Source organism: Lepidochelys kempii, chromosome 10 (genome assembly GCF_965140285.1).
Source record: "Lepidochelys kempii isolate rLepKem1 chromosome 10, rLepKem1.hap1, whole genome shotgun sequence".
NCBI classification, from domain to species: Eukaryota; Metazoa; Chordata; order Testudines; family Cheloniidae; genus Lepidochelys; species Lepidochelys kempii.
In genome coordinates, this window is record NC_136389.1 from 59,288,823 (window position 1) to 59,315,478 (window position 26,656).

The window sequence follows — 26,656 nt, forward strand, 5'->3', positions numbered from 1 at the left end:
GTAATGCGTCCCCCTGTGCTGTCCTTGTGGTTTGGAGGAAATCTGCACAAACATCTGCAACACAACTTCATTGTCCCCCTTCAGATCCCTTCTGAAAACTCTCTTTTGCTGTGATGCCTACAAAAATCTTGATGTTTAGGCAGCTGATGAGCTGTGATCCCAGTGTATCATATTGACCAGCATTGTATCATTTCTTTGTGTTCCCTTGTCTGCCTGTATCCACCAGTTGTCTCTTGACTGTGTTATGTGGATGGCTTGTCCTACAAGGGAAAATTTTACCAGTTGAAGAATAATACTGGTATGGTTAAACTACTGTAGTTATACCAGTATAAAATAAAGTGTGAGATTAAACCAAGCTAGACAGACCAGTCTAACTCCTCATGTGACTACATTTATTACAGAAGAAAGTTTTTTTTTTCCAGTTTAGCTTATATCACTTTGGAAGGGTTACCGCCCCCAACCCCGCCCCCAGCCCTTCCACGCAGCTGCATCTCCTGTCTGGGGTCTGTACAGCCCCACCGGAGGATGGGGCTGGGGGCAGTACCGGTACACCGCGCCGGAGGAGCTGTCGGCGCAGTGCACTGGCTCCTGGGAGCGTCAGCCCCATGTTCTGCTCCTTTCGTCGCTGCAGTTCCCAGGAGACCCCTGCGGTTCAGCAGATACCGATTTCTATCCACAGATATCCACATCTGCGGATAGAAGTTTGTATCTGCACAGGGCTCTACAATTTTCATTCTTGAAAATATGTCTTTCCAGTATGGCATACCGGCAATAAATGTCTTAATGGTATGGCTTACCTGACCGTACCGGCTTACTTGCACTACTGAATCCAGTGTATAATAATGTTCTATTTACCTGAGTTGCATATGAGAGCTTGTTCTAGCATACTGAGGTTTTTAATTAAATGGGTTTAGCCAGGAAAACAAGAGCCATTTGAGGAGCAGCAGCTTGGCAGTCCAGCCACGTCATCAATCATTTACTGCATCTCGAGGAGTAAGACACCTGGACCCTCAGGAGCATGATGAATTGCCACCTTCTGACAAGTCGTCCTGCCATGCCCTGACTTTCCAGCAACCAGACATAGTAAGGCTTGTGGTGGGTTCTAGTTAGCTCCTTAGTTAAATGGGCACTTTAAACACCCCTGCCTTCAAAGCAGATTGGCCTCTGCTAAGAGGCCAGTGCTGGGAAGGAAGCGGCTGAACCAATGGCCTTATTCTCCTTTGTGGGTATTGTTTGTTTTAATAATAATGTGTGTATAAAACCATTCCTGAAATGGCAGTTTTTGTCCTTTCATCTATAGACACTCTTTGGAGAACTTAATTTGCAGTGATCCAGATTAACAGTTTAAGGCCAGAAGGGATCATTTGATCATCTGGTCTGAGCTCCTGAATATCACAGGACATTACATTTCAGCTACATTTCATTGTGTATTGAGCATGAGAACTTGTGTTTCACGAAAGCATATCTTCCAGAAAGGCATCTGGTCTTGATTTGAAGACCTCAAGAGATGAAGAATCCACCACCTCACTGGGTCACTTGTTCCATTTGCTAATCACCTTCACTGTTAATTTGAATTCCTCTGGCTTGAGTGTTCAACAAGCAAGAGCTGGAGTGGCAAAGACTGGTAACACAATGACCATGTGGAACCTGAGGAATTACCCTGAATGGGAACATGGAGAGCCTAGACACGCATTTGAACAGTGCCCCTGCCCCGATGCAGTGCCCCTTGTCAACCTGCTGTACCTTGGAGGAACTGTTTGAGATACATGACACAACCAGGTCTTGGCTGTGGTTCTGGAGTGACAAGCTACAATGATGAGCCAGCTTTTCTCAGCTAACTTAAAGAGCCCTTTAGACTCATTAGTTTCTCCCTGTGAAGTTACCCAGACACTATAATCGATTCACCTCTTAATCTTTTTGATAAAGATAAACAGATAGAACTCTTTAAAGTCTCTCACTGGAAGGCATTTTCACAAGCGTTTAAATCACTTGCACAGTCTCCTTTAGGTTTCTCAGTCATGTTTGAGTACCAAAGAATAAACTTCCAGGATTCTAAAAAAAAAGAGCAGAATGGGAGGGGGCATGAGAGAAGAGAGCAGCTGGCACAGTTGAGACCTATCAATGTTTGAGAACTTTTAAGAGAGTATAAAGTACCCTAGAGTTATTTTTAAAGTAAATAAATGATTTAGCAAACTACTAGCTCTAATTGCTGAGTAAGACCTAGGGAGTGGGAATATCAGACTAGACAATAGTGAAAGAAATGAAAAAACAAATGAACAAAGAGAAATGAAGGCCGAAGTATTGTTTTGTCATCTTACTGAGCAGCTATCAGAGTTTCTTTAGTGTTGATTTTCTTCCATGAGTTCACGGTCAAATCTTTTTGCTTTCAAGAATATTTTACTTCTGGATTTTCTTTACTAGCTGCATTGCTGAGCTGACGCTTCAAAACAAATACATCTTTTCTAAGTACATTACCCTGAACTTTACTAGGAAAAGGACTGAGGCAGAACTTTCTCAAGCAATATAATCTGTATAGTGTCAAATGCTTTTCTTTTTAGTACAGAAACAACAAAAGCTTATGTCCACCGATGATGAGTGACTTTTTGTTGTTGTTGCATAAAAAAAAAAAGATAGATCTTCTCCTGTCCTTCCACTCCGGTTCTGTGGCCGTTACTGTTCTGCCTGTTGTAACTTGCATTTCATTCCCTTTATGTGGCATTTAGGTAGCAGCATTAAAGGTGCACTGGTTCTTCCTTGAAATCCAGACCCAGCCACTTTGAAATTCTTCTTTTCAGAAGCTCTGATAGTTCTTTGAATTGTCACCTGAAATTCTCAAAATTTGAACATTTTTAGCACTGACCTGATTTTTCTGGCAGTTCTGTTCTTTGTGGTCAGCTGTAGCCCTCAGCTTTTCGAATTGGTTTGATCTTGGTTGCCATTCTGTCTAGCTTTTTCTGTGCCCATTTTGTTGGATCATATTAAAGAAGATCTGTATTAAAATCACAAATGAGTTTGATTCCCCCTAGTTTAAATTCCAGGATATTACTAATTAAGAGGTGTCTTGGTTTTTGGTACTGTTTCTCTTCCTCTATGTGTGAAACTTGCAAGCTGCTAATTGTGTTAGTACATTCTAAGACAGAGTCTGTTTTCAAAGCAATTCTTTGTAACAACAAGTACTCACACAGAGAGAGACTCAAAACAATACTCTGTAACAACCCTTTTGTTGTATTCATCTCGCTTTGTTAACAATTGTGATTAAAATAGAGATGGAGAATGTATGTGGATGGATGCTTGGTGTGGATAATAACTGAATGATCAGGGAGGTGCCAGCCTAAGAATCCAGTGTCCATCGGCTGAAGAAGGCATCAAGTGGAAATAATCAGAGGACCCCCCGGAAGGCAGACTGGAATCCACCCAACAGCCTCAAGAATGGGAGAACCAAATAACAAGATAACATCAGGCAGCACGGAGCCGTCAGGAATGTGCCATCTGCCGATTGATTCAGCAACAGCATGATGAAGCAATTTCCGTAGACTGGCATAGGAAGAAATTCCTATAAAAATGGACTCTAGAAAGTGAGAACTTTGGGGTCTGATTCTGCAAACCAACTTCCAGGAGCATCAGATGAGCATCTGACAAGGCTCTGCTCCCTCCGCGTGTCCAGGCCACCTGGCCAGTGGCTTGGCATGAGCAACTCGAAGGCTGGTAACTGTGGTAACAACTTAGCAGAACCTGTGTGTGTGTGTGTATGAATGAATGTGTGAATAAATATGAGATGAAATGGAATGTTATAGCTATAAACTGCTTACTATGATTCTTTCTGTATTCACAATAAATGTGGTATTTTGCCTTTTCCCCTTTAATAAGATCCTGTTGGTTTTTATTTTATTGGTATAACATTCAGCTTTTCCAATTGGTTTGATCTTGGTTGCCATTCTGTCTATCTTTTTCTGTGCCCATTTCATCTTCATATCGATCATCTCTCAAGTTATCATCAGAAGTTGTTACTTTGAACTCTGTGGAACCAGTGTGGGCTCGTGGATAGGAGACCAAACTGAGAATCAGAAGAAATTATTCTATTCCCAGCTCTGCCAATAACTCACTGACAACTTGAAAAAGTCACACAATCTCTGCCTAAGGCCTGGTCTAAACAGTTGGTTTATTTATTTTTCTCAAACTGGTATAAGTATTTTGGGTAAACTTGTTCCTCCCCCTGACCCCACTAAACATAACAGTTGTATTAGTACAATCCCTAGCCTGGATGCAGTTATACTGGTATAAAAGAGCCTTGTATCAATATAGCTCGCTCCTTTATGGGAGGGGAATAAGCTTATATCAGAAGGTAGCATCTTTCCATGGACGTAACTGCATCCACACTAGTGGGTGCGGGGACGGTGTACTACTTTAACTGTCCTGGTCAAGTTAAAGCAGTACAACACCCTCCTGCAACCCTGGTAGCACCATGGCTAAGGTTTTCTATGAGGTGTGTGTAGCAATGGCCTTAACTTCCCAATCTGTAAAATGGGGAAAAAATGGTTTCCCTCCTTCATAAAACACTTCAAAAGCTATAGCTGAAATGTGTTATGTAAGTGCTAAGTGATGATGTTACAGATTCAAGAGCCAACTGTATTACCCAGTACCTGGAATTTCTTTTGCAGGCTCAAAAAGAACAGGAGTACTTGTGGCACCTTAGAGACTAACAAATTTATTAGTTATTCTGCTCTGTAATGGCCCTATGGATAGCCAGACTATTTTTCTTCAGTTAAGAATCTGAGAAGAGGAGGGTCCAACTGTTTCTGCTTCATGATGGGAGAAGAGCAAAATCAGGTTTCTATGTTTTTGGCCTTTCCCCATTTTGGAATGACAGAAAGCCTTACTCACAATGTTTCAGATGCTCAAGGATCACTAATAGGGCTTTGTTTAACAGAGACAGCCTACCATCCATCTCTTCCCCCCAGTGGCCAGACCAACATCCAAACTTATTACATTTTTAAAGAGAAAACAAGAAAGACGACAAAGAAAGAGCGACTGTATCAGTGCAAAGAGATGAAAGGAGGATCAGGGCGAGAGAAAGGTGATGGAAACAGGTCAGAGGTATGGTAGAAACAGAAAAGGAGGGTGAAGAAAGGGAGAGAAGTTTAAAGAAATATATTGTTTTCAACTCCTCACACAGCCGTCAGTTTGTCATTTTCTGACATTCAGAGGTGGGACAGGGCAGGTGTTTGTCTGAAGAGAAAGTAGAGCTAAAAGGCTGAATTCAGAATTATTACCAGGGTAAGAAAAAATGTATTGGGATAGAAACGTGGTCTGTGCTGAAGAAAGCATCAGATAGATCAATCCCACAGTCCTCAAGGGCTAGGAAAAAGGTTTACAACTGCAATGTTATGCTATGTGATGGCAAAAGTATTCATTTCTTCCCACATGCATAGGATGGTTTTACCTGCATGATAGATAGAGCCTCCTATACAGTATTTGGCCAGGTCTACACTAGAAATGTTTGCCAGTATAATAATGCCAGTTGGGGAGTGATATGTGATATATATATTATATTTACAAAATACAGTAGATTCCATGTAATTGCAATCCTGATATTGAGCAATGGCATGCTGCTTATTGGCAACTTTTTTTTAGAAGAAAGATGCTACCCACTTGTAGGCAGGTGTGCAGAAGGAAGTCTGGACATGCCAAGCACCCTCTACAGGCAGGTTTGCAAGGCTGCAGCCAGGGAAGGAAGTATTGGCTGCAGCCTGGCACACCTGCCCGTGACTGGTGCTCAGCATGTCCCAGGGCTTCTTTCTGGGGCTGCAGCCCAGCATACCTGCTTCCACATGGGGACCACACAGGGGGTGATGGCTGGAAGGGGAGGCTGTGGGCCAAGCACTAGCAGGGAGAGGGGCTGCAGTCCAGATGCTGGATCTGCACAGTACCTCTCCCTATGTTCTCCAGGCCACACCCTGCTGGGGGACTGTGCACAGCGAAGGAAGCACTGGGATGTGCTGAGCCCCGACCCCTGGAGAGTGCAGGCAGAGGTACCATGTAGATCCATGGCCCCAGCGCCACCACTCCCTGTGGAAAGCCCCAGCATCTAGACTGCAGCCCCGCTCCTTGCTGCTGCCCTGCCCACAGGTTTGCAGGGCTTCAGCCAGGGAAGACACATCCCAGTGCTTCCTTCCATGGCCCCTGGCTGCTGCCTCACAAACCTGCCTTCTGCTTATTAGCAACTGCCGGATAATAGCAACTTTTTGCTGTCAAGTGAGGGTTTGTTAATAAGCAGAATTTGTGTACTGTGCTTCTATACAGGCAAAACCTACAGGCAGATGTCATTAATACCAGCACAGAAGTGCTTTTGCTGGTGTCGGGTATTTTGCTCTAAGAAGCAGTATAAATTATACTGACAAAAGCAAAAGCTGCATCTACACTAGGAGGGTTTGCTACAATAGCAAACCTATTCTGGTGTAGACGAGGCTTTAGTTAAAACAATTATTTTCAAGATACTCTAACATTATATAGAGAAAGAACTTTTCTTTCTGGGACTATTATTCTTATTTTAGGCCACAAGACAAATAAAATGTAGAAAACATTATTTAAGGTGTTAGGAGACCCAAATTTAATTGTGCTACCACTTAAAGTATTTGGTTTTAAACAAACTGCAGTTTACAAAATGTAAATAGATTTCACCATGGCTGACTATGATAATTTATTTATGCATAGTTGATACCCAATTCCTTTTTCATTTGTAATAATGGGAAAAAAGCTAAGAAAATTTTCAAGCCTCATGTGTGCACATCTCTTTCACAAAACTTGAATAGATGTGCCAGTCAATCTGAAAGTAACTCAGGCACCCATGAATCCTATCAATGGCACAGGGAGGGCTTGGAACTTGATAACTTACTAACCTTTAAAGGGCAAGTGAAATATTTCCTGATGAATCTGTAAACAGGAAGAATGAAGGTGTGGGGTGCAACTATATGAAATGGAGTAGCAACTGCAGCTACCAACTTGCTGTTTGCATATGCACACACACTTTTTGGGGGCTGCCAGTACTGCTTGGCTGTTGGTCCTACTGAAATCAATGGGGGGTTTGCCATTGATCTCAACGGGAGCAGCACATACCCATTTTGTGCCTGCAATTTAAGCTGGTGTGCTTTAGAAATCTGTTTGCTTTTTATTGGAGTAAATACGGAAGCTGTTGTGCCACTGGGTTTCCAAGCAACACAATCACTGATGAAAGAGAAATGTTAAAAACTCACTGATTTACCATGTTAAAAAAGATGGCACATTTATTGCTACATAAATGTTATATACATAGTGTTTTCTGTTACATTGACAGAAAATTTTTTGAACTTCTTGCTGCTGGTTGAAAAAGTTTTATCAGCAATACCTTGAAATTTGACACAGGGTACAAATCTGCAATAAACCAACAATGGAAACTGGAGAACAAGATGAGAAGCAATTCATCTCGGACAATTAGCTCTTACAATACTCCATAGGTACTACACGGTATGCTAGAACCCTACTATGGTCTTACAATGCTATTGTAAATTTCTGATATTAATGAACATGTTATGGTAAATAACCCTACATTTTTACTACCTAATATAGTAAAATAAAGTAAGAAACTTTTTACTGAAAACTTTTTCGATTTCAAAAATCTAGAAAGAGTAATATTTAGAATTCAAGAAATTTTCTTACAAGATTATTGTATAAAAGACTAGCTACAGTGAAAAATAAGCCAAATGTTTTTTTCTTTCTATTTTATGAAGGAAAGCTTCTGGGCATACTGCAAAGTCTAATATAGCCAAAAAGACAACAAGCTTAGAAGGAAAAAGGCCCGGCAGTGGCACGTGATCACTTTCACACATCATAAGCGACAAATTTGTTTAGCTGATAAACACTGAAATGAAGAACAAGGCCACAGATATAGTCAGATATTATCTGATGATATATTCAAATTAATTAAAGTAATAGAATGAAACCACTAATTTCACAAACAACCCGTTTGTTAGGAACCATCCAAAACATGATTTTAAATTTATTAGTCTGTTTTAACAGTCTTTTTTTTGTTGTTCTTTTAAAAATAATTTCAGTTAATTTGAATGATTAATTGTTTTGTTCCTTTTTTGTGTGTGAGCTGATTGGGTATTGCCTCTTTCACTGGTGGCAACAATAACTAAGACAACCTTGGCTTGATAGTTTTCCCCCATGGTCATTGCAGTGGAAGACAGTTTCCATGGAAGTTCAGAGGGATTTTAACAATCAACACATTAGTGACAAAGGAATACTTATGGACACTGTTCTGGTGGAGCAACATTTAATGGTTTAATGCTAATATGGCTTGGGGGGGGGGGGGGTTTGTTTGCAATTGATTGAATCACACTGAATTCTTCTCCACTGACAAGCCATACAAAAATGACAAGATAATTAATGTATACAATAAGGAAAAAGATTGGTGACCATTGCTCTTATCTCCCATTAAGTAATTAGCCCACACAGCTGTGTTTAGTTCATCACACTACCTGCCATGGTGAATTTAGGATTTTACAGTTCACCATAATTACAGCCCGAAAAGTCTCCTCTGTATTTTAATGCATTTTGTGCTTACATACAGCTAACACTTTACATGTACTATATGTAGTACTTACTGCTTGGAAAACAAAGCAATTCTAACAAAGTAGATTCTCCCCACCCAATTTACACTTCACGTTACAAGCTTTACTATGAAGCCTAGAAGCCTAAAAAGGTTTGGTTTATAATTAGAAATAAAAATATTTATTTGAGGAAAGTCTGAGGGAAACAATACCACTTTTTAAATCCAAGAAATGGCATGGTCACAGTACTGCTCCTGTCTGCGGTCTTCACTGTGCCTTCTAATGGCTTGAAGTATGGAGCTCAGTATGGAAGCTGACGATGACCATAACTGTTCAGATTACCAGAGACCAAAAATAACATTAAAAAAAAAAGCTATGTCAAGGAATATTTTCCTACTGCATGGAAAACACTAGTCATATGGCAAAAGGAGTGGAAATGACAACAAAAGACTTTTCCCTTCCTTTTTTAAGACACTAATAGGTATGCTGGGAATGCTAAGGGTCAACGGTTGTCACGGCTTTGTTCTCTGAATGTGAACAGCTTTAACAAATGCTGGCATCAGCTGAAATTCTATCAGCTTTCAACATGTTAACTTTTCCCTTTATATGTAGACCTTTACAGTTCCATAACAATAAATAAAATTTGTAGTTACAATGCATTTGTCAATTCAGTTTAGGCACAAGGCAACTTCCACGATGAGTGGAGAGATCTCAACAGTCTCTGATTGTGCAGAAGCGACACACTGCTTGCAACAGAATGATATGTTCAGAGTATTTCATGGGCTGAAATTCTATCTGAAGATCTTTGTATCTTCACTTCTGATGCAGGTGTTGACCAGTAGCTTTGATCATAAGATTGCATTTGGGTTTCTTGCTTCAAGTGTTTTCTCCTGTCAGATTTGTGTCTTCATATAATGTTAGTTGTCTGTGTCCTTGTGAAGAAAGGTCACCTTCTATATATCCTACCGATAATTCTGGAATTCTGGCATGGAAATAGGAGACAAATTGTATTAATAAAACAATTAATGAAAAATTAGCAACACTATTATCTAGACTGTAGCTGTATCATATTTGCAGTGTTGTTGCAGCTGTCGGTCCCAGGATATTAGCGAGACAAGCTTGGTGAGGTGAAATCTTCTTTTGAACCAACTTCTGTTGGTGAAAGAGACAAGCTTTCAAGTTTACACAGAGCTCTTCTTTAGGTCTTTTTTCAGTGAATTTAGTGCAAATGAAATGTACCAAATTACTGTAATTCTGTGTCCCTCAAGCACATCCAGCTACACTGCAAACATATCCTACTCCACTGATGTGCCATGAAGATGGCCTGGGAAAAACATCTTTTGGTGAGGTTGACAAAATAGCTCAGTCTCCATGCCCATTCTAGCATGGATTTCTCAGCTGCAACTGCCAGCTAAGATGTTGGTCTGGATGGTAGTTCTTATAATGTGGAAACCTGTCTACCAGGAATTGGACTGAAACCACTAAGTCCATTTTATCTAGGCAACTGAAAAGCCATTAGAATCTTGAGATGGCAGCAACAAGATACCACTGATTATTATTACATAGAGAAACCAAAACTAACTTATTTTTTCCTCAACTCAAAGGAGAACTTCACCTTTAGAACGAAACCCTACAATGGAATGGAACAATTCTTAACAATCCAGTATGGTTTAGAAGCACATGATCACTCTGTCATATGTTTGTGTTATTTTAAAAATAAATGTCTCAACCTAGCAAAGATGAAAGAACTACAACCAACTAAAGAAACTGTTCTGGGAAAAACTTAATAGCCTACTCTTTTTCAGAATGGCACTGAAAATTTCCTTTTGTCTGGAAAATCATGATTTTATATATTGTTTAGGAAATGGTAGGAGGCGGGAGTAAGTATTTGCAACACTCAATGTGCAGGTCTAAAAAACCAAACAATTGTTTAATTTGTTTTTGCCAAGACTACATATCTAACATTTTTCATTAAGAATTGGACACTTTCTACAGGTTTCAGAGTAGCAGCCGTGTCAGTCTGTATCCACAAAAAGAAAAGGAGTACTTGTGGCACCTTAGAGACTAACCAATTTATTTGAGCATTCTACAGAAGCTCTTATTTTTTCCTAAGTTATACAAATGATTATTCATATTCTAATTGGCATCATTAAAGGTGCATGCTGTTGTATGTAACTAGTCAGTACAATCTTTTTCATCAGTGTTCAGATTTTGTTACCCTAATACTGTAATTACTTAAAGGTTTACCGACATCATGCTACTTCTTGCTACAAGTTCTTTGTAAAAGTGTGTGGAGAAATTCAGTTCTTAGCGTTGCATGAAAATCAACTGTGTTGATTTGACAGGACTGTCTTTTGGCAAACTAGAAGGGGCCTATTATAGTGGTGTGAAATGAAACAAAAATTAGAGGAACTCAGTTGGGCTTTTTATGCTTTTAGGTAGAAAAAAGAATATTTCTTCAATCTAGTTTACAGAGGAAGGAGCTGACTGATTGCTATGGAAGTGGGAAAAATATCACTGGAAATATTCTCTAACAAGGTTCAATTTCAGTGCCACCTTGATGTTTTGGAAGGTCTCTTAGAGGGTATGCAGCTACCTTGGGATAAATTCCAGGATGCTGCAGAAGGATTTGCTGCACAACTTTGACCAAAGTTAATAGAATCTATGATACTAAATCCATGGACGATACATCCAAAAATGTAATCTCTTGTCTTTGTAAAATATAAGTGAAAATAAAGGCACTGGAGCCTGACCATGGAATTAATAGCTTTGATGAGCCCAAGTAGCCAGGAAAGTATTTCTTTCAGGAATTCTAACAGGAATTTGCAGGGTCAAAAGCAGCTTTTCATTATTTTTACCAATTCTGTTGAAAAACAGACTGATATCCCCGTATGGGATCATCAACTGGAGCTTTCAAATGAATGATATAGTAACCACCTGGCTACATGAGACAATACAAACAAACACTGGTTTTTTGTGTCTTGATTCACAAAAAACTAAAATTGTAGCCACATAAAATAGGATTTTATTGAAGAGGTTTCTAATGCAGATTGCAAAGACAGACAGTCAAGTAATGCCTGTCAGACAAGTGGTATGATTTAAATGACTGGCCTCAAGCCAAATACCAATCCTCTTCTATTTGAAATGAAAAGCCCCTTCTGACTTTTTGAGTTGCTGTGTGAATCAGCACTGGGAATTGATGAGTTGATAGTCAAACAAGTGAGATATTTATACCTCTTGACTCTGCACAATTAATCTCTATTATTTTTGGCTTATCTAGCCTAGTCATGAGTAGTTCCTCTGAGGTCACACCATGAAGGCCACCTGACTCAGGAGAATATATCTGCAGGCAACAACACATGCAAATAAAAAGAAGCTACCTAAAATTCCTGGTTCTTTGGTTTATAACTAACCCACATCTGAATATTCTTACTCGCGGCTCAGTTGTACAGAAGTGCTTAGTGCACTTTAATGAAGAGGCTCATGTCCACTGGTAGCTTCAGTTACTCAGAATAATCACATAAATTGTGTTTTTGTTAGCTTTCAGACTTCAGTCAGTAAATCAAGTTACAGCCATCCCAGTGTATTGATGGGACCCTGTCCCCACACTGACAAACATGAAGAAGAGACATACCTGGCTGGTGTTCACATATGACCCATAGGGTTGGTAGTTTCACTAAGCCCAGGGTGGCTTCCTGGGTGTGGTGTTGGTGGCTCTGCCGATACGGCAGAAACTTTTTCTTCTTCCCTTCTCTTAAGGCAGGCTGCTTTGGGGTTTAGGTTCCTCTCTGTCACAGGAGAGAAAACAGCCCTTAACATCCTACACACTGCTACCAAGAATGGGCATTTAGCATATTCACAATAGTCCATGGTACTGAAGAAAGCTATCCATTTTGCACAGCTTCTGTTTCTGATTTTTGAAGATATTTAGGCTGCTGAAGATTCAGACAAGTGCCAAGTGGGATTTTTAAAAGTGCCTATTCATTTTAATAGGACCTGTCCACCTACATGCTTTTGAAAATTCCAATGGGCACCAATCTGTATTTTGAGGTGCCTGAACACCTTTGAAAATATGACCCTTTGTTACCACAGAAATTTGCTAAACTGAAACCAAAGAAAATGCACTTTGGAGTTTCCTTAAATGCAGACCAATGAGATTCTGCCCCTGTGCTGAAGTCCCCCTGTGCTGAAGGGCAGTGATGACATCATTCAACTTGCTGGACAATAATCATGTTATACTGCTTTTTTGCTGGCCCTTAGTAATGTGTAGGGCAAAGGCAGCTGAATTGGCTGTGGGGGTGCTCCTCATCCTCCTTGCATAGTCCTCAAACTACCCACAGTGGGTCACTCAGTTTTCAGAAGCCAGTTAGTATTGTTAGGTGGCAGCAGTGTATTCGTTGCTCTCCACAAAATTCCCACATAACTTTGGCAAGTCATACTCAGTTCCATACTTACTATCTCTGCAAAATGGGCCTAGGCACACTTCCACTAAGCCAGGAGAATGTTTGGATGGGTCATCTAGCGTTTGGATGGGTCATCTAGAGTAATTTTACTATATTTCCTTTCTCTTTAGGATGTCAGCCTTTGCCGGTTTGTACCTGGCAAAAATATTCATGCTTGTCATGTTTTTTCTCAATAAGTTTCAATGACAGAGAACTGGGTCTAGTTTTCAAATCATGGCAATTTCTTAAACATGTTACTTTGCCTGTTCTTGAAGACTGCCTCTTCCATGAGCCAAAATAAAATTTGAAAAAACCTGGAGGTTTTAAATTTTGTGGTATAATACAATCCCATTGGACAGACAAAGGGACACAAAGAATTATTAGATGCACTCACTTTAAAAAAGGAGTAATTTTAAATGTCAGACCACTACTGAATTTAATCAACATGTTCAGATAACATTTTAGTTGTCAATGAAATTTAACCAAAAATCTGAAATGTAAGGATTTCCCTCTCTCTCTTTGGGGTCTTGAGTAATAATAAGAAAGTCAGGTTTTGTTTTTTTTTGTAGGACCAAGGATACAACTGAAGAAATTACAACCATTTCATAATATGCCAACCTGCAGACCCAGCACTGAAACCCTTATCACCTTACTCCATACTTACCGGCTCTACCACTTGAGCTATTTGAAGAACTCTGTTGACCATCAGCTACAGAAATACCCTCTTGTTATTTATAATTCAAAATCTGACAATTGTGGGCAATGTGCACACATGGTGTCTCTTCTGCTCTGCTAAAATCTTTGGTAAAATCTCCCAATAGCAACAATGAGCAGGATTGGCCTCCAAATTGCTGAGAACAAAAATTGTTAACAACTTTGTTTAAGTACAACCCTTTTTTCCTACACATATAGCTGGTCTGTGAGTTTCAAGAAGGCTCACCTAAGTGGAAGCTTTGAAAGGTGATGGCAACCATTATTTAGCTGGTGGGAAACAAAAATATATTAGGCCAAACTCAGAGTTTCAAAACAGTGTAGTTTTTATTTTAAATTGACCTGTAACTCAAAAAAATTATTTGATGAATTTTTGTCCTCTTTTATAGAAATAATCTGTTGCCTTCAGAGAAAATATAGTAATTTTTCAGGTAAAATCAATTTTCCAAGCCAAAGTTGCAAAGGGGCTGAAACAGGACTTCATACTGAAAGCTGGCTGCAACCTTAACTATAGAGACACCATTGCCTCGCCATAATAACTGTGTTCATCCAGTGTTCTCTGAAGGGAACTTAATTTCATTAAAAGCTGTATCAACAAAACTATGCCTAAAAGTAAGATTTCAAATGTTTCACACAAAGTACTTATGCTCAGTGTCATTATTCACACTGTCACTTCTAACACATATTCTTCCAGTGATTTTTTTGATATACCATGCAAAATACCACTGAAGGTGAAAGTAAAAATGAGGTGTAAGTTGCCAATATAAGCAGCAGACTACAGTAGGTGTCATTTAGAGATACAACACATTAAGCAAACATGAAAGTTGACATCATCCACACCTGCAAGACGTTTACACTCATATTGGAAATGCATCAGATGAGAAATACAATGAAGGACAGTTGTTCAACCAGCCCAAAGGGAGAAAAAATGAGAACGCTCACCCAATTCTCTTAGGCATCAACCCCACAAGGGAGACAGGTGGCTCAGATGTCGGTTTCATAATTTCTTTGCCATAAATGTAAAAGGAGCTTACACATTAAGGTCAACAGTAGCTCCATTAACATCGGAGAATGGAAATGTTATCAAGGACTATGTTTATTTTTCAACATAACCTCTACAAGGGGCATCTAAAAGATGCCACAGATGTGTATTTGTTGATAAGAATTAAGAAAAATGTACATTGCAGAGACAGAAGTAAAAGAAAACCAAGTATAACAGAAGCAGCCGTGTTAGTCTGTATTCGCAAAAAGAAAAGGAGGACTTGTGGCACCTTAGAGACTAACCAATTTATTTGAGCATGAGCTTTCGTGAGCTACAGCTCACTTCATAGGATGAGCTGTAGCTCACGAAAGCTTATGCTCAAATACATTGGTTAGTCTCTAAGGTGCCACAAGTCCTCCTTTTCTTTTTGTGAAAACCAAGTACATTTCTCTAGTTGTTTTCCTTAAAGTCATATCAATTTACAAATAACTCACTTTCTCACCAGCTTGTAGTGCATGTTATTTCCATTTAAAAATTCTTTTTTTTAGAAAAACGTGAATTGTGAAAGACAGAGGAAAGGAGAACATATGAAAAATAAATCATAGAATTAATTTTTTATATATTTTCTTGTATAAAGTATACAATAAGTAGCTACGGCATTACTCATAGTAATGTATACTGTAATTTAAACTTAATTAAATCCAATCAAACTTACTTGCCTCTTATAGAAATGTGTAGGACTAACCTTAAATTACAGGACACCCCCCCCCTTTTTTTTTTTGCTAAAATTTCCATACTGTTAAATAAGCATATGTTGCAAATCAAAGCAGGACATTCCTCAATCTTTTCCATAATGAGTCTATTCTGGATGCATAATGAAGAGATGGCTCCTTGCAAAGGAGCAAACACAGGATCAAAGGATCCTAAACCTATTTTATTTTGAACAGTCCCTTGGTTTTCCCAAAGTATGTTAACATTTTTACATGAAGGCAAATATGTTTCTAATAAATTGTACATCTGGTTAGTTGCTGTGTGTGTTAGAAGAAAAATGCAAATGAAAAACATGATGCATGCAGTAAAGGGGACTGCAAACTGTTACATGAGTAAAACAACCCCTAGCTGTGACAGCACAGTGGTAGGTAGCCTACTAACCTCTGACTTGTTGCTCTAGACTGAGGATGACTGCCACAGCCTGGTGAAGAATAAGCAGTTTTGTTTGTGGTTTTTCACTCTTCAGGTGAAGCTGACACATACGGCCAAGTTCTTTAAATGCCTCGTTAATATCTCGTACACGCAAGCGTTCTCTAGCGTTATTTGCCATTCTCCTCTCTTTCTCTCTTTCGATCTTCTGTTCTGGGTTTAAGTCTTCATCTTCATTAGTACTGCTGAAAAAAAACAACAGGGAAGATAAAAGTTTTATAGATATTTTGGAGGTCAGGATCCATTTTAATAACAGGTATAAACATCACAAGTGTGCTTGGCAAATGACATGGCTAAAATATCCATATTAGATCAAAATTCCGATTTGATTCATTTTATGCTGGTATATCCATTTAACAGTGGAAGCATAGAAATGGCCTCATCTGAAAAAGAAAAGTGACCATTTCAAAGTGGCACATATACACAAGCAAACTGATAAAAACATATATATATATTGCTGCTGCCATTCTTGCCACCTTCAGTTTTCCCTGAAAATATGCGTCTCGATGGCTTTTACATTGCTAGCTGACTTTGAATTAAATAAAATGTATATGTACGGTGTCCATAGACAGCACATTCTTTCCAAGAATAATGGAGGAATACGCCTCACCCTTGGCGAAGCAATGGTACTTATTGCAAACTTGCTGCCTACTCATTGGTCGGTGGACTTCCCAAATTCAGAGTTCCCCAACCATTATTTCAGGTCTGCATAAAACATCTGTAATAGATTTTGAAGCTTTCCAACATCTCAACTGCATTAAAAATTATAAAATAATTTTCAACTTAATAAATTCATACGTTTATGAAAAATATGGTTCTTTCCTATTAAACATTTATTTGTGCAGTTTTCAGAAACTTTCCCTTTTTTATCATCCATTGCAGATCCAGTGGAAGTTTTGTGGCTAAGGACTTCTTTATCACTCCACTCCAAACTGTGATAACTATATAGCTGCACACAGTGTAGAGAGGACTATGATTAACTTCAAAACTGTGTAAAAATAAGATTTCAAAATCTTCTGCTCACTCCTCAGTGCATTATTAAAATGCCAATGTGTAAAAATACCATGTTCTGCCTACTGATATATGCACATTAAGTCAACATTTTAAAACACAAGCTTGTTGATATAGGACAAAAAGGAAGCTTTGAGACTGAATCTAAAGTTACCAATGGTTTACAAGCTCTCGCTGCTATTGGTAAGGACACAATATGCAAAACAGCCTGCACTTTAAAAAGAAGCAGAGTAGAGTCCTTTGCTGGCATACCAAGATCATACCTCGTTCTTCCTCTCGATGAAACTTTGATATCCTTTTGGGAGGATTCATCATCTGATTTCATGTCATCAGATGAGGGAGGTTCGTGTATATTTTCATCCTTCTCCTTATGTTCTGACTTGATTTCTGCTGGACCTATGGCCACAGACTGGCTCTGCAAGCCACCTGACAATGCTGCAAACACACACAGCTCAGTATAAATAATACTCAGGAGAACAGCCCCCCTTCATGCTGGAAAATATAAGTGAATCGCAAGTGAGTTTCCACCTTGTTGTTTATTAAGATAGAGAAGGGGGGTGGGACAAGCTTTGGAGAGGCCTGAAGGTTAGGGTGCGAGGTTGCATGGTAAGGAAGGTGAGACAGGGATAGGCAGGGAGTGACCGTTGAAGAGGACTGGAGGTGAGTGGAGAAGAAGGAGGTGGGGTAGGAGGTCAGTGGAAGGAACTGAGCAGTGGCAGTGTGGATATGAGAAGGGTTATGGGGACATACTGTAGTTGACTTTTGTGTTGTGGAGCAAACAAAAGGAGGTAGCAATCAAAAGGAGTGGCTGTCAGAGGACTGCATATCTGGCAGTAACACTGTAACCTTTTGATCTACCCCACTAACAACGCACATGAGCTCTCTCATGGAAGAGAACCATTAACCTCAGATAAATACACTCTTTGGAATTTATTAGACGAAACTTATTCGATAATATAATTGGTAAAGTTAGACAGAAATATTTCATAAGTTTGTGATTATGTCTCTGAATTTGACCAAATTCACTACTGTTTGTTTTTAACTCTTAAGGTAAGATGTACCAAATTCAACTGCTACTATATCATTTTCTCTGAAGAACCCTTGATTTTGGAATTCACTCCCCATCCTCTTGCTCCAAAGTAACCTAAACTTGTTGACCTTCAGAGCGTGTTGCAAGATCATTTACTTCTCTGGCATTTGGGAGGGACTGAGATGTTTGCGGGTGGCCGATGAATTTTTACTTTCCTATATTCAGAGGAACGGCTGGTAGATTTATGTTCGGGGTTGATCTATTTTGACTATCATGCTTTAATCTTTGAGTTTTGTATATTTAAGCTATAGGCAAGTGCCTAGAGCTTTCACATATCAGCACTCTAATTATAAACGGAAACGATTTACAGTACTGAACAAATCATTTCTGTCCACTGCTATGCATGAAACCTAGGTTTAATGCTCTATACACAGAGTGCGAGGCTCTGGGAAGATTATTCAGTATTTAGTGAAAAACGTTTCCTGGGGAATACAATGACACAAGACATCTGATAGAGAATACTGGATTGCATTTCAGGAGTATTATTTGGCATAGAATGTAGAGGTTTGGTGAAAGCATGCATCAGCATGCAAAAGCTTGTGTTAGGATTAAGGCAGCTTCCTGCAGAGGGAGAAATATACATCAGCTGTTAGTGATAGAGCTGATGGTGCAAAAACAGTGGAAAAGAATGTACGCAGTTATTGATCAAGACTCCTATATCAGAGCTAGTCACAGCACAGCTATTTGCAATCTAGCAAGCAGAGCTGACAGAATAAGGAGAGCAGGACTGGATCTATATGATGTGTTTAAGCTCAATATATACAGTTATATTTAGTGCAGTAAGCAACTCCTGCACATTAAGTATGAAATGCAAACCCCAAACAGCACAGGCATGCTGGTGCATGAATTGCCTTCTTTTGTATGGCCTACTTTCCAAGCTAAGAATTGAGGAAGCCTCCCCACAGCACTTCAGGGTTTTTGTCTTTATTGGTCATGTGTTGAAATGCAGGCTTGTTGTGTATTATAAAAATCACATTTGTCAGATTCCTCTGGCTGATTTACAAATGGCAACCAAGCGCTGCAAAGGGGTTCTAGCCAGTTCACTTCAGCTGGAAGAATCGTGGCTGTAATGTGAGGTCTCACATGGAACTTGGATCAGGGAGTGGCATGAAACAGGGTTATCCCTGAATTCCTATAAGAATCCAGAGCTTGGTGAAATGGGTAATCAATAGAAATTAAGTCATAAGTCACAAATTACGTGCATCATCCATTTTATCTATGTATTTATGCATATTTACCTAAATCTATAGCATTCTTGTCACTGGATTATTAAAAAGCCTAATTTACCACTGAATAGTACAGTACAGTTACCTCTGTAATTGTCTTGTGTTTTATTATTTAGTTCTGTGCTCTGAGCAGACACTGTACTGGGCAGGACTGAATGGTTGCTGTTGAGGCTGACACTTTCTTCCCGATGAGTTCCAGCCTAAAGCAAAGAGAAGCAAAACTGTTCCCATCACCAATTTAATCCAAGGAAATAATCCATAGTCTAAATTTGCACTCAACATTGATGTAAAATACGGGGTGTTTCTATAATAGAAAAACAACACCTGTAAGTATGTTGATAGAGTGTTAAAGCTTTTTTAAAAATCAAGAATTGTAGTCTAAAATAGTGTGAAATGAGACATTAATATGGACATACTAGAAAAGGCAGATTTTCTTTCAGGTGAAATATTTGTAAACTGTTGCCTAGTCTTTTACATAGTATACAAAGTGTTCCAAAATTCCACACTTCACATATCCAAGATTAGATCTACTGATGGATCAACTCATGTGAATAAAATTGTGCACATGCTTAAGTATTTGCAGGACTGGGGCCTTGAGTCAGCAAAGGAAAGCTATAGCTGAAAGAGACTATATATTGGACTAAACCACTGGATTACACCATACTGGATTAGATAACTGTTCCAGGCAGTGACCAAAACCCAACTATAATTGTACAACAGCCTAGCAAATTTTCCAGAGTCATACCATGGAACAGGGATTTTTTTTTTCTGAAGCATAAGATTTGATATCCATTGGCTTAGTTTGCGTAGCTGTGAACTTTAACAGTCATAAAATTGTGTTCTTTAAATAAAGTCCTACTGAATTAATGGCCTTGACCTCATGTGCCAGGGATCAAAAATCAGCTAAACCCTTGTTCTTGTTTTATGAAATAAGATTAAAGAAGAACACGATCTATTTTCACAATACCTTTATGTTATGTAAGTACTCAATAAGTACTCTCATTCTCCTTCTTTCCAGGCAAATATGGTAATATCTATCAGTCACATTACAGTATGTAATCACATGAAAGAACAGCAGTCTCTATCTTCATTGTCCCTCTCAGGACCTTTTCAATCTCTACTCTTTCTTAAAATGAGGTGACTAAAACTGAACCTACTTCTAACAGATGTGTGCCTAAAGATGAGGAGTCTTAAAAAAATTCATTCAAGTTTTGCATAAACTTGGACTAATGATACTTAACACCTATGTATATGAGCGAAGGATATACACATTTATTCACTTCCGATGAAGTGAGCTGTAGCTCATGAAAGCTTATGCTCAAATAAATTTGTTAGTCTCTAAGGCGCCACAAGTCCTCCTTTTCTTTTTGCGGATACAGACTAACACGGCTGCTACTCTGAAACCTGACATTTAGATTTTTGTTTTTAGCAGGCAAATTCATTAGAAAACTGCTACCCAGTAATGAAAACTCTTCATTGCTATCCATTTAAACACTTTTACCTTAAAAATTTACATTTTAAAAAAAATTATAAAGAGGAGATAATGAAAAATGCAACCTGAGTTTAAAATCATCTGGAAAACTTGCTTATTAAAGCTTCTAATTTCTTGACACACAAGCCTTGGGAAACATTTAGTTTTAAAACAAAAACCAAAATAATGCAATTAACAGTAAAAAAAACTAAGAGGAAAAGACCAAGGTTACGGTCATTATTTTATACTTACAAAAATTGGCTACAGATGAGGCTTTTTATTGCAACAGTAGCAAACATGTCAACTAGAAGATTAAGCCTTTAATTAAATAGGTTTATTGCCTGGAGTTACACATGAGAACCACTGTTTTTCAATAAATCCTTCAATCCTAGTAAACTGCTGAGCTTTGAATCCCTCTTGAGTAATTAATGCAGCTTTTACCTTTCATGTCTTAGTATGGGTTTTGCCCAGAGAGAGATAAATACCCTTATGCAAGTTTATCCTTTGTTTAATATACACTGTTTTCTATGAGCTAACACACAGGAACAAGAAAGGAATTAAAAAAAAAAAAAAAAAAAAAGCAAGCAAGCAAGCTAATACCAGGTCATTCTGGTCTGTTATTTGTATCTATTGTTTTGTATCCAATAATCCATCACACAAAGCAAGATAGCTCGGCACTATTTACAGTGTATTTGCTGAGAACATGCATTATCTTTTGTATGTACTAGTGTTTATTTATGAGAAAAGTTCTACTGGAGTTACAGTCATCTCAATCCTGCTCACTGCAGCCAGTGCAAATTCTGTGATTGATTTCAGTGGGAGCACTGGCAGCCCTGGGCTCTGAAAATTCAGCCTACAATACAAAACAATCCTCTTCACAAAAAGAGAACGTGAAACTCATTCTTTAAAAAAAAGTTTTTAATATAAGACTTAGCTATATTCTGCCCTGAAGGTTTTGTGCTTTTTTCATTCTGGTTATGCTTAATCCTAACACATGAGGGTGCTTTTATTCAAGCTACAGACATCAGATGTCTTCAGGGGCAAGTAAGCTCCAAAACCTATTTACAAAAAAATCTTCAAGCAATGTACAAACATAACATAACAGCTGACAGATTCTTGGCAACTTTAAAATCTAGCGATAATCTAAAAATGACAGAACAATAGATCAATTCTGACAAATTCAGAAAATAGATTGGAAATTAAAAAAGCTGAATCTAACACTAGGTTCCAGTACCTGGAAATGTATGCTCACAAAATTGAAGCAAACAACTGTGGCTAATGAGCTTTGCAGAAAAATTTTACTTCAAGTATTTCATATTATTAAATTGACCAGCACATCAAAAATGTGTTCATTCTGGTCTCAAGTATGTGATTTAAACTGAAGATATTAGACAAATTTTAAATCAAGATTGGATGTTCTCCTAAAGGATCTGCTCTAGGAATTATTTCGGGGAAGTTCTATGGCCTGTGTTATAAAGGAGGTCAGACAAGATGAGCACAATGATCCCTTCTGGCCTTGAATAATCAACTGAATTAAAGTTAACAGTGAGAGATGACAGTTGTACGTAGTTGATTAACACACAAGTTTTCAAGAACAGTACAGGTAGGTGAACTTTAATTAACTTTAATTTAATTTAAAGATAGAGCCCCAAGAAGAAATGCTTTAGATCCAATATAACAGCTTAATTTTTATAAATTGTACTCTGCTGCTGCTCGCTCGCTCTCTCTCTCTCTCTCTCTCTCTCACAGCTTTCATATTAACCAGAGAAATCACCCTCACACACCCAAACACTGGAATTCTAATTAAAGGACTGATTCTGGGAGGGTCTCAGCCAGAATCTCCTAAAAGGTGCCCAATGCCTTCAATTCCCACTGATTTCTATGCACGCAGTTCATCAAAAGGCTTGGGCCCCCTTAAGAAGATGTGAAAAGCTTGCAGCACCTTAACTTTCCTTTGTAACTGAATCCTAACTCAAATGATTTCACCTTTTCATCCCATCAGCACGTTTAATGCTTTCTTTGGGCTGTGTGTGTATGTTTTCCCTCTTTTTAGTAAACGAACATTGGGATATTTTTAGTAATAAACGCTTCAAATACAAAATGTTTGTTAAGACTCTGCAGTTCTCCCTAAGACTGTTTCAGTATGTTTTTTGCATTGCAGCTACAAACACCAGTTACAGAAATACACTTAAAATAATATCTTCATAAGAAAAACAAAAACATTTGCATAGCAGTGGAAGTATTTACACATGTATCACAAAACAAAACAACCCCCCCCCCACCATCCTGTTATATCACACTACAGCAGAATGGGACTTGTTTGAAGCACGCAATCTGGAATATTTCAGCATAATGAAGTTAGCAGTACTCTCTCTTTGTAACTTGATTCCTCTCACAAATGTTTCTCTTCTATTTCCTGGAAAATTTAACTTTCACAGTCACTGTTGTCCCTTTTAACCCTTGCTCACCATATCCCTTAAGCTTTTACTCTAATCTTTATACCACATTAGAATGGGACTGTCCACATGCACAACAGGTGTACAAATAGTTCTTTGTCTCAGTAGAGCGGCCTGCTCACTAAGGCCAGATAGGATGGCGTTTTAATTGTTTGGCTCATTAGCATACAGCTGACAGCCTGCTATTTGAGTGAGGAGGGTTGATCCTCATGCAATACTTGTCTAAATTTCAATAATTGTGAACCTTCTCTTCAGAATAAAAGTCAGACTCCAAAAAATGACATAATTTTGCCTTGTGGATTCTCCTTCTCCATTGCTGTACTTACACTATGGCACTCACGGAGGGATTTGTTTTCATTTAGTTTGATCAATGGGTTTAGTTCTCACAACAGAAAAACGTTAAGTCTAATGAGTTGCTCCACAGCAAGAAGAATAAAACAATGGCAGACAATGAAAAAACCTGCATGTGAGTAAAGGTGAACTAATTCTAGATCTCATTCAGTCTAGCTGTGTAAACAACAGTGCATGGACTATTGATTATGCCAAGTACGTAACTTTAATCCACATCTTGATTATTTGTGCATCCCGAGGCAATTCTCCTAATGTAGTTTATTGAAAGAGGTGCTCTATTATACGTAAGGTGGTGCCAGTGTGTCCATTATAATGGATTTGCAGGATTTAATTTTTTCAAGCAAAAAAGGATTGTTCTGAACTTTAACTTAGACGTTTTCATGTTTACTTCTAAGTAAACCTTAAAGATACTTCAATTTCCCTTTATATTCCATTTTTATATATTGAAATCAGTTGACCAAGACATGCTTTATGACTCTGTAACTGAAAAACAGTTTAAGAAAAATCTGGGAAGCAAATCAACCTAAAATGTAATACAAATATCTTAATATTTTTCAAAGTAGTTTAGGTATTTACCATGTGTGGTAGATACATTACTTTTTTTGTTATCTACAAAAGCACATATTTTCACTAAATTGCAAACCACAAAAGCTCCCAAAGACATGTTGAAATCTATTGGGTAAATGAGGGTTTTAAAAATGCTCTTTAAAAGTATTTACATGATATAGAGCAATTATTATGGGTTACTGAGTGAATAATATTTATTTTAAAATGTTTCTCAATACAGGCATACATGGATAATCCATTCATAACATGATTGTAAACACTGACTACTTAATCTAAAATTTCTTATAGTTAAATTTAAAAAAAATGCATTTGCAAACTGATTTGGATTAACCGGATATGATTTATGAATTTAAATAGTGGGCTGTAGTAATCCTAAAGGGCCATGGAGAAAAGAGGTTTTCTGCAAAGTATTTTTGATGATATAATTAATGAAAAAGTAGATGAAACATAAAAACTGTGTTAGACTATCCTAAGTGGGGAAGTTTTAGAATGATATGTAGGAAAATAAACCCATCTCCTGTTAAGTATAGTTTTGCTTCACATGCTTCACTCTAAATATTAAATTCAAACCATCAGGAGGCATAACTCACAAAAGCTGGGAAACTGAGAATTAGTCTTCACCTACATAGATAGGCCAGAGAGTTGAGCTGGACAACGTATCAGAGGGGTAGCCATTTTAGTCTGTATCCACAAAAAACAACGAGGAGTTCGGTGGCACCTTAAAGCATTTGGGCAAACGCTTCCGTGGGTAAAAAGCCCACTTCTTCAGATACATGGATTTTTTAGCCAAGAAAGCTTATGCCCGAATAAATCTGTTAGTCTTTAAGGTGCCACTAGACTCCTCGTTGTTTTTGAGCTGGACAACTGTACTTAAGGACAGTTAAACTCTGTTACGGTTAAAGCAGGTTCCAGCTCTGGTAGAAATCTGGACTAAATGGTTTTCGAACTACATGACCTGGTCAATTTGGCCACAACCAAGTTTAAAGTATGCTGAGTGCAGATGTTAAACTCAGCAGACACACCTGATGGAGCTCAGGAGTCAAAATTCTAAACTCAGCCCCAATTCCACAAGTTGTTCTATGTGAATATAGTCTCTATAGAGTTGCACTGACATCAATGGAGACCTGTGCACAGGCAGGGGTTGGACTGGACAGAGCAGCTTGGGGCCTTAAACTGCCCTTTGGTGAAGAGGTATTACAGCAGATATGGTATATCCTGCAAAGATCACCCACTCTTCGGAGATTCCTGTTGCATCTGGGAACTCATACCCAGTGAGGCAAAATTCAGTTATTACTATTATATTTATAGTTATTGACACTCTTGGCAGCCATCTTCTATCTGGACCAAAAGAACCCAAAAACCCCACCACCATTACTGACTTGATAAAAATATTAAAAAGTAACAACAGAGTGAGCTAAGGATTGATTTTCATCCTTAACTCAGTTTCCTGGCTTTTATCAATCCATGCTGTGCCCTTTCCATTATATTACAGACCAGTAAACAGAAAACACACTAACTAGCCATATAATATTTGATGACTTTTAGTTATTAAAACATTTCCTTGAATAAAGACCACAGTAAGTATAATGGACAGCCCTGCAAAATAGAAACTAAGGACATTCAGAGAGCAGGAAATGAAGCCAACTGGAGTTTTAAAATAAACCTGGCTCAAAAATTAAGCAAATGTTAAAATAAAACCATGTCTGGCTACACTAATTACATAAAAAGGAGTTAAATTACTCATTTCCTAGCTTCTTCTGCCAAGATCATCTTCTTCTAGGGAAATTTAATTTATTATTATTATTAAAGAGCTAAAACGTCTTGTATTCAGATTTTGCAGAAGATGAGGTTTCATTTACTGCTAAATCCAGATGAACATAATTCGTTGGGTAGAGAAATACATTCCAAATCATAAAAACCTTATCAATGTTGATTTCTTCCATTAACATATGCATTGTGTTGGCTGATAAAAGCTTATTATTTCCTTAATGTAAGTTTTATGGAAGGTTCCTCCAAAAACATAACAGAGATATGCCACTACGTGCATCCGACGAAGTGGGTATTCACCCACGAAAGCTTATGCTTCAACACGTCTGTTAGTCTATAAGGTGCCAAAGGACTCTTTGCCGCTTTTACAGATCCAGACGACCATGGCTACCCCTCTGATAAAAGAGAGATTTAGTTACTGAATAAGCAAACAAAGGCCCATCTCTTAAAACCCAGTACACACATCATATAAAACTCTCTTTCTCTATCATTAGAATTCTTCCTCCCGTTTGCTTGTGTTGATACCATTTAAAAATAAAAGAATGATAAAATAAATAAAGCTTTCCAAATGAACAGATTGTAGAATACTGCATCTATGGCCTTCCTATGTATATGTATGGACCATATACATTTTGGTCACTACTGTACCAAAAGAACAGCCAGTTGGTATACCGCTAAGCCTAGATGCCAACCTCTGCTATGCACTTTCTTGTTTTCCTGCCCAAAATTACATTTGCTGCTTTATTCTTTGGATTTTTTTTTGTTTGTTTTAGATGGATGGATAGCAACTCTCA

At 38.3% G+C, this 26,656-nt stretch overlaps 1 protein-coding gene across 9 annotated transcripts in view; it reads right to left on the reverse strand.

Moving 5' to 3' along the window:
* Positions 1-7,262: 7,262 nt before the first annotated feature.
* The window catches only part of TCF12 (transcription factor 12), a 281,225-nt gene continuing 261,831 nt past the window's right edge, over positions 7,263-26,656 (reverse strand). For 6 of the 9 annotated variants that reach the window (XM_078854657.1, XM_078854656.1, XM_078854658.1 and 3 more), the window contains 5 exons: positions 19,336-19,450; positions 17,198-17,369; positions 15,876-16,108; positions 12,223-12,376; positions 7,263-9,570 (listed from right to left, as the gene is read on the reverse strand). In XM_078854657.1, coding sequence (XP_078710783.1) covers positions 12,234-12,376; positions 15,876-16,108; positions 17,198-17,369; positions 19,336-19,450 — 663 coding nt within the window. In that variant the 3' untranslated portion in view covers positions 7,263-9,570; positions 12,223-12,233. Of the gene's footprint in view, positions 9,571-12,222; positions 12,377-15,875; positions 16,109-17,197; positions 17,427-19,335; positions 19,451-26,656 lie in introns of those variants that run through there. The other 3 variants (XM_078854653.1, XM_078854654.1, XM_078854655.1) reach the window with 3 other exon arrangements.